General features: G+C 33.4%; 1 protein-coding gene across 2 annotated transcripts; it reads left to right on the top strand.

Moving 5' to 3' along the window:
* Window positions 422-24,114, top strand: LOC109839592. 2 transcript variants are annotated; one of them, XM_020408081.1, is made up of 4 exons: window positions 422-704; window positions 5,515-5,673; window positions 22,073-22,275; window positions 23,557-23,641. In XM_020408081.1, the coding sequence occupies exons 1-4, from the start codon at window positions 519-521 to the stop codon at window positions 23,561-23,563; spliced, it is 555 nt and encodes a 184-aa protein (XP_020263670.1). In that variant the 5' UTR covers window positions 422-518; the 3' UTR covers window positions 23,564-23,641. The 2 variants fall into 2 exon arrangements, with proteins under 2 accessions (XP_020263670.1, XP_020263669.1); XM_020408080.1 differs by having other exon boundaries at window positions 425-704; window positions 22,073-22,291; window positions 23,557-24,114.

Genomic DNA, 24,512 nt, shown 5'->3' with positions numbered 1-24,512 from the left:
CAGTTATAACTGTGCAGATGAATCCCTGCACTATATCTCCAAGTGCGGAAAGACCCCTCAGTAAATTTTTTTAATACTTTTAAGAGTTTAAGAATTGGTCAATTATGCACCATTAGAACTGCAGGTGAGTGATCTATCCACCTCTGAGGTTTTATTTTGGACTTTTTTGAGTGCTAGAAATTTTTCACTCGGGAGGTCTATCCGCATAATTAGAACTACAGCCGATCTATTTCCACTTAACCCTTATCAAAACTTAAGGGTGTGTTTGGATTTCAATGGGGTCAAGAGAAGTTAAGGGAAACTAGGTGAGAGAAGGGAAGAGAGTTCCCTTCCCCTTGGTTACACCCCAATTTGGGGTAACAAATTTTATACTATTAAGGGGTGAACCAATGAGAACTAGGATGGATAACTTCTCCCTTATTCCCATCCAAACAAGCCATAAATTTCCGAGGGGTTTAGTGATAAATTTACCTCCCTGTATCATCCTCAAACAGGAACGGTCGAGACCCGCAGAAGATATGATACTAACGGCCCTCCCTCCTCCTCCTCTCCCCAAATTTACCAAAAATCTCCAGAAATCCTCTCCATTTTCATCAATTTCAATTTCTGATGGAATCAAATGCACCCTTTTGAATGCACTCGAACTCAGGAAGCGTGGAGCTGTTCTCTGCACGAAAGAGGACAGTGCCAATGACGTGTTCGATGTAAGTCCCGAGCCAGTAATGTATATAGAAATCTCATATTTCTCTTTGGATTCTAATGCAAATTCATGATTAGAACGACTTTAACGTGGTATTATAATTTGGGTACCGCTCAATTTTGCTTTTCTTTAAATTCTTATATCCATTCATTCATTCATTCATTCATTCATTCATTCATTCATTCATTCATTCATGAGAGAGAGAGAGAGAGAGAGAGAGAGAGAGAGAGAGAGAGAGATTATAATGTAGTTGTTATAACTTGGTATGCTCAATTTTGATGAATTCTCGAACATATTACCTCAAGTTGTTCTAGGATTTTATCTTGTCTAGATGTCACTAAAGAAACTTGGCCTTTGCTAAACAATAAGCATAATGGTTGTGATATAAAATAAGAATTCTTTTCCTCTTAATATATTTTATATATGATGAATGAAAATGGAGATTTGCTCTTGTATTTTGAGTGCGTTAAGGTGTCCAGCCTATATGGGTAAGGATGATATTTATATATGTTCTATGATATGTTGAGCTCACAGTTGTGGAATTCTCAGTAACATTGATGAGCCAATTCTATTGACGAATTGTGTCAAGTGTCTTATGGAATGTTTGTAAAAATTACTAGGCTATCTAAAGATGAAATAGTTTTGCTTAAGACTAGAACTATTTCAAAGAGAATATCTGTTTGTGTTTAAATGCTTTATTTGGTAAACTTGTAAATTCTCTGTATGTTAGACTTGTATACGTGTGAAATTGTAAAACAACGTTACCACTTACAAAGTAGAAAAGCCAGAAAAACAACCAGCAACCAAGCCCTTTGTTCCAGTTCCTATGGCCGAGCTATGTGATTTTTTTCTCCAGTAAGCTATGTTGAGTGCTACAACAAAGGTTTTGATCTCAGGATGATAGCCACCAAAAGAGCTTGGTAGTTGTTAAAATGGAGTTTTTATAATTAAATTTTGTTCAGTACACAACCCTGTCATTTGAAAAGTGTTGGTTGACTATGCCACAAGGTAATTTACTGTCTGTTTCCAGTTTTTAGCATAGGAAACTGTTAACGTGAGATGATGTAGCATCTAGGATTAATAAACAAGGGGATTTATCAAATATGTACATATATCATATATAACAGATTAAGTTTATCTATCTGATATAATAATTAGAAAATGAAAACGGAGAGCATTCTTGTTTCCTATTTAATGATTTAACACAGATTGAGATGTTTCTGAAAGAGTGATTAGGAATTCCTTTCTTGGATTATCGTTATGTGATCCATTTTTGTGAAAAATTCCAAACAAAATCATCTATTACTGTGATCTAATGGACCATAGGAGCCAGCGACTGTAGATTTGCTAATATTAGTGACGTCATAGTTGTTATTCTAAGAAACAATGCCTCTCCTCTGAGGTGTGATATCTTCATTATATTGGAGCTTTCTTTTGAGTGCAATCTCCTTCATCTAGATTCTAGAGTTATCTAATCTTCTTTTCTATGTGACATCTTTGCCTTGATTTCATTAGCCTTTTTATGATACATCGTCATCATTTAAATTTTAAGAGATATTCTAGATTTATTATAATAATCTAGATGGTGAATAATTTAAATTATAAAGTTGTCAAATAAACTTTATAGAATGAAAGAACATGATCATTCTGTCATGTTTTATTGTTCCGATATACAAATGAGGACCTGCATTGTTTTCCCTTCATCATTTTGACTCATGGAAATTATTTTGATAATAGATGGTTTCCTTACTGAGAAAGCTTACTTGGGAAACAAGGAAAAGCGAGTTGCCTATAATTATGGAGAAATATCTTTCTTGGACTTCAATCAAAATTATGAGAATATGAACACAATATTCAATTAAATTGTTGACCTCTGTACTGATGGCTCCATCCATTGAAACAGAATATAAGGATGTATTATCATACCGTTGTTCACTATTTTGTCAATAACTTCCAAGTAAAAGGAAATCTTACCAGATACTCTCATGCTTCTCGGTTAACACACACAATTAATGCAATTAAAACAAAAGGCACTATAAATTGTGCCAAAATTGTGAGAACAATATGGCAACTTTATAAATGAACGGGGCTTGGTATCCAAAATGTTCCCTTTGGTCATTCTTCACATTTGCAAGAGAAGTCATCCAGAAAATATATACTGATCAAAGTCAGTAAATTATGGGAAGACCCATCTAATGGAGATTAGCAGCACACCCGCTGAAGATGCACTTTCTACCATGGCGACTCCATGAAATGTTCGCTCATGTTAGGATTGTCTCAGCGGTGTGCAATGCTTGCACAATATCTACATATTTTATTTCATGTGAGGCAATATTTAATTTCGATTTAAAATTTGTAACATTATCTATTGGTGTTGTAAAATTTCTATCATTTTGAAGGAACTTGAATAGAGTGCTATGAGTTTCCAAATTGGAGGAAATTGAGATTTTTTTCTGTATTTTTTGAAGAGACACAAAATAAAATGTATCATTTCAGATTTATATTATCTTAAATTTCATGTAATGAGCTCCTCATATTTTCTCTTATCCTTGAGAACTCATTGGAGTTGTTAGATGTTAAATATGTTGAATAGATATTGCACGGGGGACATATTTGATTCTCCTCTTCATTTTCATGATTCGAATAACTAGCTTAACTAGAAAATTGGAATCCAGACAAAATTGATAGACTTTTGCAATATTAAAAGTGGTGAAAATTTCAAAGCATAAGTTTATAATATGTTGAATTTTCATTTTACTTTCCTGTAAATTGTTGAGCTATGCTATAAGATTCCGACTTTTCATTCGGTTGCTAGCCACCACTTCTCTTGCTTTTTATTGACATCTATACAATAGACAGAATAGGGCAATTTTTTATTAAAACATTTTAATTTAATTGAAAAAATTATGAGATTATTGTTCATTTACAAAAGAGATCAAATTAGCATGTTCAGCATCACTGGTAAAAAGCCAGAATTCCTAACCACATTTTTATTAGTGTAGTCAGTTGATTATTAAATACTATATATGCTATGCTTGTCTACTGGTCCTAACAATTATGTAATCATTATGTACTTAACAATATTATTCACACCCTTTTCCCCTTAAACATGCATCGCCCATGCATAATACATCCTAATGTTAACTAATCTAAACAACATAATTTAAAATTATAGAAATGATTCTAAAATCAGATGAGTGGGATTTGTTGACAAATTTCCATTTGCATATAAATTTTAAATAAAAAAGGTCCAGACCCATTGATGATATGATATATTAGCAGCCCTTTGTCCTCCCCTCTTCCCAATATTTGCTACCAACCTCGAAAAAACTTCCCCATCTTCTTCAAATTCAATTTCTTATAATACCAAACAAACCCATTTGACTTCAATGGAACCAAAGAAGTACAGAGTTGTTCTTCGTACAAAGAGGATAGTGCCCGTCACCTAGATGTAAGTCTCTACCTATTGGTTTACCAAATTGCATAATTTTATTAAAATTTTATACAAATTCGTGATGAGAGAGATTTTAATGCTGTACTATAACCTGGGTATGCTCAATTATGATAAACTCTTGAATCGGACTATATCTTGACTAGAACTGTTGCATTAGTGAGGAAATAAAGTTGGCTTTTGCTAAACAATAAGCTTAATGGTAATAGTATCAAGTGAGTTTTTTTTTATCATTATTATTATTATTTGCAGATAAGGCAGGGCCATTTTAATATATTGCAATTGAGGGTTTCCAGGTTGATATATGATGAATAAAAACAAGGGTATATGTTTGATTTAATCTTGAAATAAGATAGATGTAGATTTGTTCCTGTAACTCAAGCACTTAAGATGTCTGACATATATGGGTCTAGATAAAGTTATATACCTTCTATAATATGCTGAAATCTTATAGTAGCAAATTCCTAATGACATTCATGAGCCAGTTCTATTGGAAAAAATATATCAAATGTCTCAAAAAATGTTTGTAAAAATTATTTGGTGATTTAATAAAATATAGTTCCATTTCAAAGAGAATCACTATTTTTCAAAGCAATTTGTTTTGTTAAGTTTTAAATTCAGTCTGTATGTGTAATTCTAAAAAAACATCATCACGACTTCTACGTAGTACACCACCAAAACAACCAGCAACCAAGCCCTTTGTTCCAGTTGCTATAGTGAGTCAGCTATATTAATAGCCACCACAAAGATTTTGATCTCAGATGATAGCCAATTCCACAAAGCTTTGTAGTTCTTAAGGAATTTTGCTTATATTTTAATTTTTTTATATATTTGATCTCATTCATTAGGAAAGGGTTGGATGAGTATGTCAAGGAGGTATCTTACGGACATTTTTCAATTAGCAGCGTTCAAAACTTTCTTCAAAGTTTCAGATTGGAGTTTGATGTGGTCTACGCTTTCACATAGTAAAACCTTATAACTTTGATTCTGTCATTTTCTGTCGAATGCACTTAGCAGTCTCCCTTGTACATGACCATGCCATATTAACTCATTTTCCATCACCTCCAATTTTATGGTACTTATAATTTCCGACAATTTCTTTATGCACTTTTTTCTATAATCCACTCATCCATCTGAACTTATAAATTTTAGCTACCTTCATCTTTAGACATTTTTGTGGATTTTGACCTATAGGACATGGTTTATACATGCAGAAATTGAGTAAAACAATTAAAACAATTTGTTTACTTTTCATAATAACTGCATCGTGCTGATATCTTCAGATACATTAGATCAGTTTAGTAGTAGATTTCTAAAGTTTCTAATTTACTTCTGTGTCTTTTTTTAAAAATCTGATTAACAGGGTTTCTCGGTCCTTTCTTCAGATACACCATGGGATCATGACAATCTATGGAGCACATTTGGTGCATATTTCTTCATTTTGCATATTCCTTTGAGTTATGGCGGGCTCTCTATTACTGCCAACATATTGCATCAATCTGTTCTTGATCCCTTAGCAACGGTGAGAAAACTGCTCTTATTTCTGGCTATTCATTCAGAATAAAGTATCATTATCAAGATATTTTGTGATCATTTTGCATTAACTAGGACATGTGTCTAAGTGTCTGCATGCTATGCCTGGTTCTTGGAAGTCCTTGACATGTGGAATCTTCCCGAAGTCTGACATGACATGGGATGTGGGCAATTGGGCATACAAGCCTGTTGGTATTAAGCAGATATATTATATGTAATCATGTCAACAAAATAAATTCATTCTAACGTTGGTAAATTTGCCTTGCGATCTTTTATATGCGAACTTTTCTAATCCAAGTAAAAACGTGACAACTGATTCATAGAATTGATAACAATATTTTGCCAAGGATAAATAATTTTGAGGAGGGTAAAATTATTCTATTGAACTTTTTTTCTTCTTTGCTTAACTTCTTTCAACTTATAAACCACACATATATATTCTACTACAATGACTCATGGCTTTCCTACCAAGTACTCTTGAATTTCCTAACAACATTCATGCATCTGCATATTCATGCATTTGACTCCTTAAACAACTAAATGATCTTCTCAATTCCCAAGGTAATTCAATCAAGTTTATTTTTAATATTCTCCCTTAAACTTGATCCTTCAATCATGCCAATCTTGTCTCGCAATAAAGTAAACACATCATGCTTCAATGACTTAGTAAATATGTCAGCCACCTGATCTTGTGATTTCACAAACTCAAGCTCAACTTCTTTGTTCTTTACTTGATCGCGGATAAAATGATATTGAGTATCGATATGTTTGCTCCTTTCATGAAACACTGGATTTTTTGAAAGTGCAATAGCTGACTTGTTGTCAACACAAATTTTGGTCGGCTCTTCTTGTATGAACTGAAGATCTTTGAGCAAGTTTCTCAACCAAAGTGTATGAGTGACACCCTATGATGCAACAACATATTCAGCTTCACAAGTTGAAAGAGTGATTATTGGCTGCTTCTTTGAAGACTAAGTAAAAGCAGTATCGCCGATAAAGAAAGTGTAATCAGTTGTACTCTTTCGATCATCAACATCTCTGGCCCATGCAACAAGTTCAAAGTTGTTAGAACTTGAATAAAACAAGTCGAAATCTGTTGTACCTTTGATGTACCGGAGAATCTTCTTCGCTGCCAACAAGTGTGAAGATTTCGGATCTTCCATTTATATGCTCACGAGCCCAATACCATAGAGAATATCAGACCTTGTGCAAGTTAGGTAGCGAAGGCTACCAACCAAACTTTTGAAATAGTTGCATCAACTTTGCTTCCACTATCTTTCTTGGACAACTTGACTCCACATTCAACAGGAGTACTCACATGATTGCTATCCTTCATATCAAACTTATCAAGAATTGTCTTTGCATATCCTTCTTGAGAGATAAAAATTCCATCTTGGCTTTGCTTCACCTCGATGCCAAGATAATAAGACACGAGTCCGATGTTTGTCATCTCGAACTCACTAACCATGAAGCTTTTGAACTCCTCGAACATGTGTATTTATTTCCTGTAAAGATTATATCATCCGCATACCAGCATAGAATAAGAATATCTCCAGTTTTATTTATCTTAGTATATAAGGCATGCTTATAAGGACATTTAGAAAAATTATGAGCTTAAAAGTATTCTTCAATTCTCCTAAAACAAGCTCTTGGTGCTTGTTTCAAGTCATAAAGAGTTTTCTTCAACTTCAACACCTTTGATTCTTCTCCTTTCAAGTCATAAAGAGCTTTCTTCAACTTCAAGCCATAAAGAGCTTTCTTCAATTCGGCTAATAATGAGCTTAAAAGTATTCTTCTCCTTTGTTTCATGCGTGGATCATCTCCTTTCTTAATGTAACCAAGAGGCTGATCCACATAGACCTCCTCTTCAAGAACACCATTAAAAAATGCTGACTTCACATCAAGTTGATAGATTGGCCATTTGTTCTGAGCTCCTTAGGTATTAATCAATTTTATAGTTTCAAGACGAACTACTAGAGAGAATACCTCGTCATAGTCAATCCAGCCTTCTGCTTGTAGCCTTTGGTAACTAACATCGCTTTGTGCCTCTCAACTTCTCCTTTCGCATTCTTTTTCTCTTTGAACACCTATTTGACTTCAATTGCTTTCGCACCTTCTTGAAGTGTTGCAGGATCCCATATATCATTCTTCTTGATAGCCTTGATTTCTTCATCCATGGCTAAACTCCGTTTTGGATCTTGAACCGCCTCTTCAAAGTCTAAAGGCTCACAACTAGCAAAAAAGCAAAATAATGTTAAATCATCTTGATTTTTAGTTACCTCATACAACTCCTTCAAACTCCTAAATTTTTAAGGTGTTGAGCTCGATGATGATGAGGACAATGCTGAAGAAGTCATCGATTAGGACGACTGAGGTGTGGTTGATGATGATGTCGTTGGTGATGATAGAGTGGATGTCGATGGAGTATGTGCTAGAGCATATTTTTCGATCTTAGTCTCTTCATTAATGAAAGTAATCGGGCTGCTACAAATTTCTTCCTTGCTCCAGTCCCATGATTTCTCTTCGTCGAATTGAACATATCGGCTAATAATGAACTTCTTACTACACGAATTATACATCTTGTAACCCTTAGTTTTTGAATCATAGCCGATGAATACATATGGAATACTCTTCTCATCGAGCTTATTCCTCTTCTGCTCTGGAACATGAGCATAGCCAATACTGCCGAACACCTTGAAGTGGCTCACATTTGGTTTGTAACTGGTCTAGGCTTCTTGTGGAGTAATTTTTTTGAGAATCTAAGTTGGACACCGGTTGATGATGTAGACGGCGCAAGAAACAACTTCAGCCTAAAAGGTTTTAGGTACTTTCTTGCTACACAACATGCATCTTTCTATATTCAAAATAGTGTGATTCTTCCTCTCAGCAACACTGTTTTGTTGTGGAGTGTAAGGAACAGTAAGAAAATGTCGAACTCCATGTTCTTCACAATATGCTTCAAACTCCTTTGAAGTGAATTCTCTACCTCGTTCTGGTCTAATAGTTTTAAGATAAAAGTCACTTTCCTTTTCCACATTAGTTTTGAACTTCTTAAACATAGAAAACACTTCATATTTGTTCTTCAAGAAGAAAACCCAAGTCTTTCGAAAAAAAATCATCGGTGAAGGTAGGAAAATACCTATTCTCATTAATTGAGGTTGGAGTGTTCAGCCCACACACATCAGTATGTACAAATTGTAGCAGCTTTGATGCATGAAATGAAGCCTCCTTTGAAAAAGTAGCTCGATGATGCTTCCACGCTAGACATCCTTCACAGAGTTGCTCGAGATTATCAATTATTGGCAACCCTTTTACCATGCTTCTATCGGTCAATGTCTTCGGACCGCCAAAATTGAGATGCCCAAATCTCAAGTACCGTAGCCAAGCAAGATCGTTAGTACAAGCCTTCAAACATTTTATATCCCCACCTTGAAGGTTTAGCGTGAACTTTCGATTCTTCGACATATGTACTTTTGCAATCAATCTACCTCTTGGATCTTGAAGAAAAAAACTACGATCTTTTGTATGAAAATTATAACCCTTTTCTAAGAGCTGTCCCAAACTCAATGTATTGTTTTTCATATTGGACACATAATAAATATCAGTGATAAAATTTTCTTCTCCATTTTTGAGGTGAATAAGAATTTTACGTCGGCCTTTTACTGGAATCTTTGGGGGGGGGGTTATTGGTTGGGACAAGTTAGGGCCAAGTAGGATAATTGTTCTAATGGAATAATTTTATCCGTTGAGATATTTTGAGTGAGGTAAAGTGGGATAAGTTGGGATAATGAGATAATTTAAAGTTTTGATTTGATAATTCATGTACGATAATTGATGATGTGACATCTTATTAAAATATAATATTCATCTATCAATTAATTCTAAAATTAATTTGTACAATTAGTTTAGTATATTATTTAGTACGTTATTATAATATAATGCATTATTTTACTTTATACTAAAATACAATATGTTATACTATAATTACTAAGTAATATTATTAATTTGTATATTATATTATATTGTAATAGTATGCTATATTATATAATAATTGATAAAATATACTTACAATATGTAATTGATATAATAATTGATAATATTATTGTAATAGTATGCTATATTATAAATAATATTATAATATTATATATATTATATTGCCATATAATTTATATTATAATAAATTATATGTTAGTTTTATTATTTTATAAATAACAAAATATACTATGTTGTAAAATATCATATTATAACAAATATAATATAATATGAAATTTTAATACATTACATTGTAATTAGTATAATATAATAAAATTAAGTTTAATGATATTAATTATATAATCATTTTATAATTATCACATTATAATATATTATAATATTATGTATTACTTTTATTTAATATGTCATATTATAGTAATAAGCTTAATATAAAATAATATAACATATTATATTATATTATATTATATTGTATTGTATTAAATATAATATAATATGAAAAATTTATACATTACGTTATAATTAATATACTACATTAAAAATAAGTTTAATGATATTAATTATATAAACATTTTATATTTAGCTAATACGATTAGCATATACATTGATAGTTAATATATGAATGTTCCAAAATTATCTCACTCATCTCAAATTGTTCCATTATGAGAGTTGGGGTAAATTTTGGCTTGGGGGCAATTTTTTTCCGTATGAGTGGGATAATTTTATCCCGTGTGGGGTAATCATCCCACTAGTGTCCCACAAAAACAATAATACCAAAAGTCATTGACCAAATCCCATTATCTCAACCAATCCATACTACATATAAAAGAGGATTGCCTTGTCAAAACTTTTAATTTCCATTTTTACCTTTTTAAGTTTGATAATATCTCAAATGTGTTATTAGTTATAATTAATCATTCACTAATTATATATAACCTCTTATTAATTATTGATTTCATCCCTTTTTGAAAAACTTTGGTCAAACTATTATTTTATTATTTTATTATGTTATTTAATAGAAACTTTGAAATTTATCCATAATTTATCTTCACATAATATTTACAATTAAAAAAATTAAAAATAATAAAAATTCATTAGGCTTATGCCTTACACCTTTGAGTTTCACCTATTATGGAGAGCTACCCGTTACTGCAAATCTTATTAGCTTTTTAAAAGTATGATAGTAGTATAAAAAGTGAAAATGATTTGTATTTATTATAATTGTAATAGTATTCATAGTATAATAATTTTAATAATATTATTTAAATTAATAAATTATACTATAATTTAATAATTATACAATTTAGTAAATTATTTATTGATAGTATAATAAACTAATTTAGTAAATTATTTAATAATAGTACAATAAACTAATTATTAAATTAAGATATAATTACTACTAGTATTATAATTATTCCATGCATACTATTATTACATTTAAAAGAGAAGAAACTATTTAACATATTTATAATTATTTTAATAAAATATGAATAAATTATAATAATTATCCAAACTATAATAATTAATCATACAGTTCTTTATACACTATTTATCATACAATTTATTTATTTAAACAAATTTATAATTGTTTAGAATTTATATTGCTGTGCAAGGCAATTCATTATTTTGCATCCAACAAAAAAAATAAAAAATAAAAAACATAAAACAATATAGATATGCTCTCGTGCAAAGTGCACTATACTAGTAACACTAAAAAGCATTATTCCAAAATTTATCCCAATTACCCTCATATTACACCAACCAATAACCCCCCTTTGAGAAATCTCCAAAAGTGATCTTACCATTCACAGATTTGTTCATATCGACGACATACTTCCCTTACCACACATATGGTTGCTGGCACTAGTATCAAGATACCATACATCCTCTTTATCACCATCTCCTCAGATTGCTAATAGAGGAATATTATCATCATCTCCTTTCTCAACATAATTCACCTTCTCTTCAACTTGATTGTAATAACAATCAGAAGAATAAAGATCATACTTCTTGCATTTAAAATATTCAACTTGTGTTTTCTATCAATGTCCATTAGATCTACCGTGTCCATGACCTCTAAAAGTTCTTTGATTTTGATCTCTTTCTTCAAAGTTGTTTTGACTTCCTCTGTCACAGAAACCATGTCCTCGGCCTCGAAATCCATGGCCACGACCGCCGTTACTTCCTTCTTTTGAATCTTCTCGGCCATCCTTCAAAGAAAGCTTAGTTTGAAGAGCATTCTCCCCCGGCTCATTTCTCTTGCAAAATCTTTTCTTGTGGGCGTTTAAGGAACCCAAGAGTTCATCAATCGTCATCTTCTTCAAGTCTTTTGACTCTTCAATGGCACAAATAGTATAGTCAATTTTTTGAGGAAGTGATCGGAGAATTTTCTCCACCACACGAACTTCTTTGATCTTATTGCCATTTCTCTGAAGTTGATTCACTACGGCCAAGACTCGAGCGAAATAGTCAGAAACTAGTTCACTTTCCTCCATCTCTAAATCTTCAAACTCCTTTCGAAGTATTTGGAGTCGCACATTCTTCACCTTCTTTACTCCCTTATAGGAGTTTGAAATATCTCCCAAGCTTGTTTTGAGGTCGCCGCGTCTAAGATCTTCTCAAATGCTTATTCATCAACTCCTTGGTAAATAAAGTAGAGGGCTCTACTATCTTTCTTACTGGACTCTTTAAGAGAGTCTCTCTATGCTGCTGATAGCGCACCATCATATTGAGCCTTTTCAAAGTCTTTCACCACAACATCCAAACAGTCTATTGATCCTAATAGAGTTTTCATTTGAATGCACCGGTTTTCATAATTTTTCTTGGTGAGTGTAGGAGTAACAAACGACAACATTCAATTGGAACTTATCTTAGCTCTGATACCAATTTGATAAGAATATTTTGCCCAGGATAAATAGTTTGGAGGAGGATAAAATTATTCTATTGATTTTTCTTTCTTCTTTGCTTAACTTCTTTCAACTTATAAACCACACATATATATACTACTATAATGACTCATAGATTTCCTAACAAAGACTCTTGAATTTCCCAACAACATTTATGAATCTACATATACATGCATTTGATTCCTCAAACAACTAAATGATCTTCTGAATTCCCAAAGTAATTTAATCAAGTTTATTTTCGACAAGAATAGCTTGATATGGAATAGGAATGTGCTTGGAACCTTCCAGAGTGCCGTCAAAGCTCCTCATTACCCTTATGTGCTTACATCAACATAAAACTTACAAACTTTCGCAAAATTGACTTAGAGCTCTGTGTGATTGTAATTATCTTTCTTAAGAGTCTTTTTGTTGAATAGAGAAGGGTGCCATTAATAATCACAAGATGGCTTGTAATGAGTTTGGAATATGAAGAGTTTGGATTAAACTCCTAGCGATTGTGTACATTACTATTATTTATATCTATGATTTAGATTGGACTTTACCTTCACACCTCACGTATCTTTAGTATGCATGTAGTTTTAATCATATAACACAACTATATATGAATAACTTGGCCCATGATGAGGGCTCTGTTGAACTTAACTTCTTGCATAAGGGCTATGATCAAGCTCTGATATAAGGGATTTGATGCTAATATGGAAAATGAAAATGACAGGAGAACAAATTGCTCGTAACTTACCTAACTGGACGTTTAAGACAATAGAGGTATCACAAGGTACAGATGTCATAAATGCCTCAAGGTCACTCTAAATGTGATATCTTCTGGCCGTTCGCTGACGAGAGGAAATATAATCATGACTGTTTTCTTAAAACTGAAAACATAATGATGAGGTACACCTTATCATCCAGAACTAGAATATTGAGAGTGGCTCCAGCACTGATAAATTTGTATTTTTCCTTGGGAATAACATGTTATGGGATTAACCTCTGAATGTGATGGGGTTTTTTAGGTAGTCCTTGGGGGGGGGGGGGGGTTATTGGTTGGTGTAATATGAGGGTAATTGGGATAAATTTTGGGATAATGCTTTTTGGTGTTATTGGTTGGGGTAATGGGATTGGGACAATGACTTTTGGTATTGTTGGTTTTGTGGGACACTAGTGGGATAATTACCCCACACCGGATAAAATTATCCCACTCATATGGAAAAAAAGTGCCCCCAAGCCAAAATTTAACCCAACTCTCATAATGGAACAATTTGAGATAAGTGAGATAATTTTGGAACATTCATATATTAACTACCAATATATATGCTAATCGTATTACCTAAATATAAAATGATTATACAATTAATATCATTAAACTTATTTTTAATATAGTATATTAATTATACTATAATGTATTAAAATTTCATATTATATTATATTTATTATAATATAATATAATATGTTATATTATGTTATATTAAGCTTATTACTATAATATGATAAATTTGTTAGACCCTAGAAGGAGGGTGATTAGGGTCTTAAGGTAATAATTGTGCAATAAAAATTAAGACAAGCAAAACACCACAGATAAAAGCTAAAGTAAAGGAGATAAGTTTAGAAATCGTTATCCAAGTGACGCGCGATGTGTTCACGAGGTTCGATCCTCTGACCTACATCCCTGCTCCCCACTCTCGAGGAGAATTCACTACACAACTCGGTTTGGAAGCCGAAACTTCTTCTACACAACGATCTCCACGAGATCTCACAACCACACAATTGATCTCCACGAGATCACACTCACAACAGTAGCAATCGCATGAAAGACTCTCTCTTTACAGTAGCCCTATGGCAAGAAGAGAGATTACACTTGAAGCTTGGGATGTGAAAACGTAACAAGATGAAAGTTGAAGCTCTTTGAAAACAATAAACTTAAAAACAAGAGTTTTGCAATTAAAGCTTGGATCTGAAGTAGTTGGGGTGTTGGGTATTTATAGAGAAAAGCCCCAAAGAATCAGACAAAATCCCTCAAAAACAGGATTTCTGATTCTGTACAAAAATATTCGTTACAATATTATGAGTCGACTCAGTACTGTTCATGAGTCGACTCATAAGTAGCCGTTACAGGCTAAAAACCAACTTATGGGTCGACTCATAAAATTCATGAGTCGACTCATCATGCATGGGTCGACTCATGAAGTCATGGGTCGACTCAGTAGAAACAAAACATATTTTTTAGCACAGTTTATGAGTCGATTTATGACAGGCATGAGTCGACTCAATCTGATGGGTCGACTCATGATGTTGTGAGTCGACTCATTAGAAACAATTGTAAACTACGCAGCAGTTTGTGAGTCGACCCAATACTGTTCATGAGTCAACTCACAAACATGTACACAGAAAATTTCAACTTTGAACCTTGTTAAAAAATATCAAATAAACTCTAAAAAATATAAAACTTTGGGAATAGTTTATAACCATTTTGACAAACTTGTTTGAATTTTTTTTTGCAAAAAGGTCCTCGTATTTGGGAAAATCATCATTTTAATAAAAGTACCAAAATACGAGTTGTGAAATAGTGCAAGTGTGTGTGATATCCCAAATAGCTTCAAATAAAATCTACAACTACTTGCCTACATTTAAGTACTAGAGAGAAAATAAAATAGCAAATATCTCTCACATAGAAATACATTTCTTGAGTCTTGATATTGTTTTAGAGTTGATGAAGCTTTTTAAAGCATATAATGTTCTTGATAAACATTGCTTCATCACTTTGCCTCCACCTTCTTTAGATATTGACGTCATATTCCATCCAATGCTCCATAAATGGTATTAACTAGCTTGTTATTTATATTATCTACAATATCACTCAATAAGCAATTAGTACCGATAATGGTGGTTGTAAATCATCATCAAAACATAAGGGCTAATAATATTAAATAAAAGTAATATATAATATTATAATATATTATAATGTGATAAATATAAAGCGATTATATAATTAATATCATTACACTTAATTTTATTATATTATATTAATTATAATGTAATGTATTAAAATTTCATATTACATTATATTTATTATAATATGATATTTTACAACATAGTATATTTTAATATTTATAAAATAATAAAAGTAACATATAATTTATTTATAGTACCATAAATTAAATAATTATAAATATAATATATTATAATATAATATATTGTACTATTTGAATATATTATATTAATTATTATATAATATAATATTCAATTATAATATAATATAAGTTATTATAATAAATTATATTATATTATTTAGTAAATTTTATTATAATATAATACAATAATTAAAATATAATTTACTATAATATTCTGATACAATCTATGACATTACCATAAACATATATTGTAATATAGATTTATAGTATAACACAACATACTTTAATATATATTATATTATTGAAATATTATGTTAAATATATTGTAAGTATATTATATCAATTATTATATAATATAGCATACTATTATAATATAATATAATACAAAAGTTAATAATAATTACTTAGTAATTATAGTATAACATATTGTATTTTAGTATAAAGTAAAATAATGTATTATATTATAATAACATACTAAATAACATACTAAACTAATTGTATAAATTAATTTTAGAATTAATTGATAGATAAATATTATATTTTAATAAGATGCCACATCATCAATTATCCCACATGAATTGTCAAATTAAAACTTTAAATTGTCCCATTATTCCAACTTATCCCACTTTACCCCACTCAAAATATCCCAAAGGGATAAAATTGTTTCATTAGAATAATTATCCCACTTGGCCCCAACTTGTCCCGACCAATAACCCCCCAAGTGCAAATCAAAATGAATCAGTTAATCAACTGCAGAGTATGAAACAACCAAAGTGCATTGGTTGTGGCTTAAGGAGCTATGATTTCCTGACAGTTGATAAAGACACAAAAGTATTTTTCTGGCATGGACATGGGTTTGCACATGTTAGTTACCTAAAGCTGGCTAGAAGACATAGTTTTTGACTATTTTTGTATCTGCACATCAATATACATAGCCATGTCAATGAAAAAAAATACTTAAAGTAAAATTATGAAAAAGAAATTAGTATATGGTATACATTTCTTGAGCAGGCATAAAACACCACTGCACGAGGTATAACATACAAATGCATTTCCTTCATATTATTACCCAAGCAAAGTTTTTTTTTTTGGTCAATGAAAAAATTTTATTCACTAACCAAGTATGAACGTTTTTGTACATCTGATACTCAGCGATAAACTGAGATTACAAAAAAGAAGAAAACTAAATGAATATCTTATAAAACACAGATATTCAAAAAACAGAAAACCTCAAAACAGTATCACTACTTGCAATTGAAGGGGTGTTGAGGATGAAAGTGAGAACATCAAACTTGATATCTCTAACCAGATCATCTGCACTTCTAGACCGCTGCTGAAATAACCTCAAATTCCGCTCTCTCCAAATGAAATATATAGAAGTAGTCAAAGCCATTTTCTTAAGTTGTTGCTTTAATCCCCTACCCTTCAACCTGTAAGCATACCAATTGACAATTAGAGACCAATTGCAAGATCTCCAATTAAAACCCAACCAGCTCATGATACAGTTCCAGACATTAGCCGAAAATACACATTCAAAGAACAGGTGGTTCCTTGTTTCACTGGCAGCACTTGAGCAGAGAATACAGGAGTTTGCATTGATGACTCCTCTCCTATGAAGTCTGTCCTGTGTGAGAAGTCTATCTTGAAATGCAAGCCAACTTACAAAAGAAGTTTTAGGGATGTTCAGACCTCCCCAGACTGTCCTGAACCATATCACATCATTTGCTGCAGGATGAACAGCATAATATAGAGCAGATAGCTTTATTTTATCACCCTTCCAACAAGAACTGATCAGACATTTCAGGTTGTCCACCCCACCATACAAAACCAAAGCTTTATCCCTCACCTTTAACAATTGTTTCCACAACCAGGAATCACCTGATCTAACTTTGACTTGCCAGATATCCTCATGCTTTAAATAGACTCCATGAATCCATTTAATCCAAAGAGACTCCTTTTTAACATGAATGTCCCAAATACATTTCAGAGCTGAAGCTGTATTCCAACTAAGGGCTGAAAATATACCCAGACCTCCTTTCTTTCTCCCCATGCATACTCTCTCCCAAGCAACCAGAGGGATTCTGAGATTCTGACCTGATTTTCCCCACAAGAAACTCCTACATAACCCATCCATTTCCTTGAGTACACTGACTGGAAGAATATAATTTGATGTCCAAAAAATTTGAACACCAAGAATAACACTCCTTATTATTTGCAATCTACCAGCATAGGACAAATAACCATGATTCAACCATTTCTGAAATTGCCCTGAGATCTTTGAAAGGAGGGAATTGCAGTCCATGTGAGATAATTTCTTTGTTGTGAGAGGAACTCCCAGATACTTGAATGGTAAAACACCTTCAGAGAATCCCAAGTAGTTGTTAATGGAAGACTTGACAGATTCATCAATACCACCAAAGAAAACAGAGCATTTTTCTGGATTTGCCTCCAGTCCAGAAACAGCACTGAACTCTTTTACACATTGAAACAATTTATGAACTGAATATACATCACCCTTTGCAAACAGGAGGAGATCATCAGCGAAAATAAGGTGAGTAATTTTTAGCTGACTGCACTTGGGGTGGAACTTAAATAGCCTGTCATTCTTTAAAACCCCCAACTTCCTTGAAAGATACTCCATTCCTAGAATAAACAGATAAGGAGATAGGGGGTCTCCTTGTCTTAAGCCTCGTTTGCCTTTGAAATAGCCATGAAGAGAACCATTAAGAGATAAAGAATAACTTGGAGAAGTAATACAAGCCAATATCCAACCAATCATGACCTGTGGAAACCCCAGACCATGAAGGAGATCAGATAGAAAAGACCAGCTGATGGTGTCGAAGGCCTTCCTAATGTCAATATTAAGCATGACCCTAGGAGAGAGATGCTTCCTGTTGTAGCTATTCACCAGTTCATGAGCCAATTTGATATTGCTAGAGATCTGTCTACCACTTACAAATGCACTTTGAGCATCATTAACAATAAATCCCATAACAGTCTTTATTCTATTGGTGATAATTTTCGAAATAAACTTGTAAAGACTATTGCAACATGAGATAGGCCTATAATCTGAAGGAGTTTTAGGACAATGAACCTTAGGTATAAGTGTAATAGAGGTGGAATTAACCATACCAAGCAGTTTTCCAGAACTGAAGAATTCCTCAATAGCCTCAGTGACTTCTTCTCCAATAACAGTCCATGCAGACTTGAAAAAAGCAACATTGTACCCATCAGGACCTGGAGCTTTGTTTTCAGCCATAGAGAAAATAGCTGATTTGATTTCATCCCTAGTAACTGGCCTAGATAAATCCCTGGCTTGAGCTGAATTCAGAATAGGCCCAGAGTTTATGATATCCATATCAGGAGGAATAGTATCAACTGCAGACCCCATAAGCTTCTTATAAAAAGAGATAAATTCATTTACAATCCCTTCACCATCAGTGATTCTATCTCCATTGGCATTATGCAGAACCATCACTCTATTGTTGTGCTTGTTGCTTTTTGCAATAGCATGAAAAAACCTGGAACCCCTATCACCCTGTAAACTCCAGGCTATTCTGGCCTTCTGTTGGTAAAATGATATTTCACAGTCTAATAATCTCTTATAAGATGATAGAAAGACCTTTTCCTGAATTATGAGAGAAGAATTGAAAGGATCTGCATGAAGGTTTCTCTGAACTTCTTCAAGTGCTACTCTGGCTCTTTGAACTTGCTCAGAGATATTGTAGAAATGTTTCTTATTTAACTCCTTCAGATTACTCTTAAGCAACTTGAGTTTTGTGCTAACAGAGTACATCTTGTAACCCTCAACAGAAGACTGCCAGGCTTTTGAAACTATAGGAATGAAGTTAGGGTGCTTTGTCCACATTTTAAAAAACTTAAAAGGCTTTTTCCCTTGAACACAATCATCATAGATTGAAACAAAAGCAGGAGAATGATCAGATAACCCTGGCTGCAAAAATTCAACATGGCTGGAATTATATAAATTGATCCATGAGCTATTCACCAGAGCCCTGTCAAGTCTACACCAAATTCTTGAATCTGATTCCTGTTTATTACTCCAAGTATAGAAGCAACCCAGAGTTTTCAGATGACTGAGCTGACAGTCTTCAATGAAGGAGTTAAAATCACATGTATCAGCTGCAGTTAAAGCAACTCCACCTAGCTTTTCATCATTGGTAATCATTGTATTAAAATCTCCACACAGTAGCCAAGGAGAATTTCCCAAAATTTGATGAAGATGACAGAGATCAAGCCACAAATCTTGTCTAGCCTCCAAATGATTGAAGCCATATATAGATGAGATGAAACAATCAAATTTACCATCGATAGATTTTACTGAGCAAGATATATGCTGATCAGAAATCTTAACAACTTTGACATCCAAAATGCAGGGATCCCACATAACCAGGATTCTAGCTTTTCCTGAATTACCCACATTAGATACCCACTGCCAGTTATTCTCAATTTTCTTTGCTGTAATAGACAATTTCGTATCCTTGACTTTAGTTTCAAGTAGAGCAAGAAAAGAAAGATGATATTGCAACAAAAGATGCTTAACCAATCGTTGCTTAGAGGATTTGTTTAATCCTCTTATATTCCAAAAGGATAGGTTCATTTGGGAATTCCTCCTCTATCTATTGTAGAGGGATCAAATTCAATGTTGCGCAGAAGAGTGAAAGAATTTGCATGAGGAACTGTCTTTTTAGAACCATTTCCTTGAACAAAGGACCAAGGATTTTTAGCAATGTCAGAACTTACATGATCCACATTAGAACCAGAAACGTGCACAACATGCACAGTCCTGAGCTCTACATTTTCCTTGTTATTTCCAGAATCAACCTGTAATCTACCTTTTCCTTTTGAAAGATTTGTCTCATGATCAGATTCTTGATGCTGACTAGGTTCTTGAGATAGATTGTCACTGCTGATACCCATATTTTCAACATCCAAAACAGGTACCTTATTTTGACCATCATAACTAGAAGTTCCAGAAAATTTATTTCCATCAACCCCAGAAGCTGACCTTAGATCTGCATTGATCTTATTATTCTGGGCAACAACCTTCTGATTCAGATTTACAGGTGCAGCAGCCTTAGGAACCCATCTTTGAGTCCTAGATTTTCTCTTACAGTAGCTGGAATCATGCCCCACTTGGTTGCAAATTTCACACCATCTAGGCTTCAATTCATAAATCACCTTTTGGGATATTTGTTTACCATTTGGCCCCTGTATAGAGATTTGGTCAGGGAGGGAGGAAGGTAAGGTCACTTCAACAAGGACCCTTGCATAAGCTAACCTTTGCTTAGTTGCAGTAAGTTTGTCAGTAGTAATAGGTCTACCCACAACACTGACAATTTTACTAATTGCATTTGCATTCCACAAATTCAATCTTAAACCTGGCAATTGGATCCACATAGGATATATACAATCCTTTATCTTATCAATATCATCATCAATAGACCAAGGTTTTAATAGAAAAGGCCTAGACCCAAAAAACCATGGTCCATTTTCAAGAATTTCACACATTTTATCATATCCAACTTTACCCAAGCAAAGTTGGATATGGTTGACATGCACATTGTGTCGGACAACGATGGAAACGTTTTAAGGTTTTAATAGAAAAGGCCTAGACCCAAAAAACCATGGTCCATTTTCAAGAATTTCACACATTTTATCATATCCAACTTTACCCAAGCAAAGTTGGATATGGTTGACATGCACATTGTGTCGGACAACGATGGAAACGTTTTTTCATGAGGAGATCTTCCTATATTTTCAGTTGCTAAGTTTAGTATGGGATCTGCAATGTGTTACCAATAGATGCTGCCTTTCTTCCATACCAGAAAACTTTTGTCCGACAAACTTTTGGGCTTGCGTTTAAACAGAAGCTCTTTACGTTTGCTATGTCAATTTTCATATGAAATCTAATTAATATTACTGTTTTCTTAAGTGACGGCGTATCTCTTCTGTACTTTGATCCTTTGAACGTATTTAGTGCTATGAAGCACGGACACGCATAACATGAAGCCGTGTCGTGTCGTATCCGTGTCGGACACACGTGTCAAACACACATATCCTATGTATTTTTTAGGATTTGCCTCATGTCGGCGTGTCGGATGGCCGTGTCGGATCCGTGTCCGTGCTACATAGATTTAGTGTAGATTTCATACAGTCTTGTTAATGACTCAGCCTGGACCTGTCAGCTCAATAGGATTACACACTCGTTGACATGCTTAAAAGATATAGAGAGAAGCCACTTGATGTTGAAAAATTACATGCACATACATTCTACCTGATGTTACTGAATCTATGATTATAACCAACTCAATAGTTATTTGATCCTTACATCACTTAGTGAATCCAGGCTGTATCAGCAGTCATACTGCAAACCACAGAAACAGCTGCGGCTTTAGCACTCTTCTACTACTCTGCAAAGCCACAATATACATTTTTCAAATTTATCAGCAGAATGCCGAATTCAAAACAAAGGAACTGGATAAATGCATCTGCTTTGGGAATTGGTTTTCTGGTTGGGTTGGTTTTGCTCACGTCTACTCTCGCTGACAGGTTTGTTGGTCCTAAGGTTTGTACAAATTCTTTGAAATAGTAATATCATTTTGGCTATATTTCTTTCTGTATGATGACCCACTAGCCAATTCCTTTATTTTGAAACTTTTCAAATAAACCCTTAGCTTTATACAACTAAATCCAAATATTGGATGGCATACATTTCACTAACCCTTCACACACACACAGCACACACTATAATATAATATATAATATATATATATTATAATATATATATTATATATATATTATATATATATATATATATATATATATATATATATATATGATATATATGTAGTGATATCCTTGTCATAGGAGGGATTTCCTCCTTGACAGCTTATGTGGCGTACATCCTACCATCCTCATAAAGTAGGAGAGAGAGTGTGAGTTGGGTGGGGATTTGTGCCTACTTTATGACGGATGTGGGGATTGTGCACATAGGCGACAAGAAAGGAAATCTCCTCCTATGTACAAGGATACCCATTAATATATCTCTCTCTCTCTATATATATATATGAGAATAATGGAGGTGAGCTGACAGCTCACTCTCCCCATGAGCGTAAGTGTATGACATGTGAGCCCCACACGATGTGACTAGTAGGGGGCTCACATGTCATACACTTGCAGCGCACGGGGGAGGTGAGCTGCCAGCTCACCTCCATTATTCTATATATATATATATTATACTTATAATATATATATATATATATACACACACCACACACACACATATGCATATGCATATACATACATACATACATACATACATGGATATAACCCCTTAGCGTTTATAACATTATGGCAGTTAGTTACCTGACAATTTGGATGATTCTACCCCGACATCCATAAATGTACTTTACGGTATCCTTTTCGTGTGAGATAGGTTAAAGTAAAAGAGCAGTTAGAGTTTTTACCTCTATTTGCCTAATGTCATTTATGAGAATTTGCATTAGTTTCTTTGTTTTTTTGTTTTTTGTTTTTTTTTTTTTGGGGGGGGGGGGGGGTTGTATAATTTTGGATGTGTCATGTGGGTTTTCCATGATTTATAAAGTTCAGGGGTTGTTGAAAATGCCCAAACCCATGGTGGGTTTTGTTGAATGTACCCTATTGACTGGTAAAATAAGCGAGAACAAAAGATTTACTATGCAGTCACAGATGATGCTCTGCGAACACAACCACTGATTAAACACTACACTGTTCAAAGTGGATTACTTAATTACTTTGATAAAAATTATAATTTCTTATATCTAAGTTAAATTTCCATGTTATTCTTTGCAGGATGTGAATAATCCCATTTTGAAGGATATACTTTCTTACAGCCCCATCTCTAGAACAGCATGCTTCTCTCTCTATTGCCTCATTTCACCACTACTGGAAGAAGTCGTTTATCGAGGATTTCTTCTAAGATCTCTTGCATCGACCACAAAATGGTGGCAAGCTGTTATTATTAGCTCCTGCGTTTTCAGTGTAGCTCACTTTTCAGTTGAGAATTTTCTTCAACTCTTCCTCATTGGCTGTGTTCTTGGGTCTGCTTATTGTTGGACTGGGAATCTGGCTGCTCCTTTCACCATCCATTCTGCGTATAATGCAATGATTTTGTTTGTGACGATTATGTCTCAAACTGAGTTTAAACATTAGAATACTTGAGTATCCTGCTATAAGAAGAAGCGTCTGAAATGGAACCTGAGTGCTGATTCTGGAAGAGAACTTGTTCCGCAGTATGGAGTGTGCCTTACGAGCAATGAAGATTGTTGAAGCAAAAGAAAAAAACTCCAGAAAGAATGAAGGTGAGTATATATGTACTTGACATTATTTGAGGTAAACTTATTTTTAGCATTTATAGTAAAATATATAATTGATTGCTATACTTGTGTTTTAAGAAATGCAAAAAAGTTGCGTGCTTAAAATCCAAGTTTGGAAGTTAAGGGTAAATTCCACGAAGCCCTTAAAAAGTTTAGCCCATTTTCGAGATAACCCCAAAAGTTTGGGAATGCCACCTTTAGCCTAAAAACGTTTGCAATTTTATGAACCTATTTGCAGATAACACCCAACTATGTTGAGGTTATCTGAAAAAGTTTGGGGTTAAAATGCACGTCCAAACTTTTGGGCTTATCACAAAATGGACTAAAATTTTTCGGGGTTCCATATAATTTGCCCAAAAAATAAATATATTTAAAGTCAGAACTAGTTATTTCACAATGTAATTTATTATCATTTTAGGGGACATCTCGTAC

The sequence above is a fragment of the Asparagus officinalis genome, chromosome 4 (genome assembly GCF_001876935.1).
Source record: "Asparagus officinalis chromosome 4, Aspof.V1, whole genome shotgun sequence".
Classification (NCBI taxonomy): domain Eukaryota; kingdom Viridiplantae; phylum Streptophyta; class Magnoliopsida; order Asparagales; family Asparagaceae; genus Asparagus; species Asparagus officinalis.
Note: the sequence above shows the minus strand (reverse complement) of the source record. Positions and strands in the feature narration are given on the sequence as shown.

Excerpts from the sequence above, each read along its gene's own strand:
- LOC109839592 (XM_020408080.1), top strand. The coding sequence starts at position 519 with ATGATACTAACGGCCCTCCCTCCTCCTCCTCTCCCCAAATTTACCAAA. Across the intron at positions 705-5,514 it reads GTGCCAATGACGTGTTCGAT|GGTTTCTCGGTCCTTTCTTC; the intron begins GTAAGTCCCGAG and ends TCTGATTAACAG. Across the intron at positions 22,292-23,556 it reads ACAGGTTTGTTGGTCCTAAG|GATGTGAATAATCCCATTTT; the intron begins GTTTGTACAAAT and ends TATTCTTTGCAG.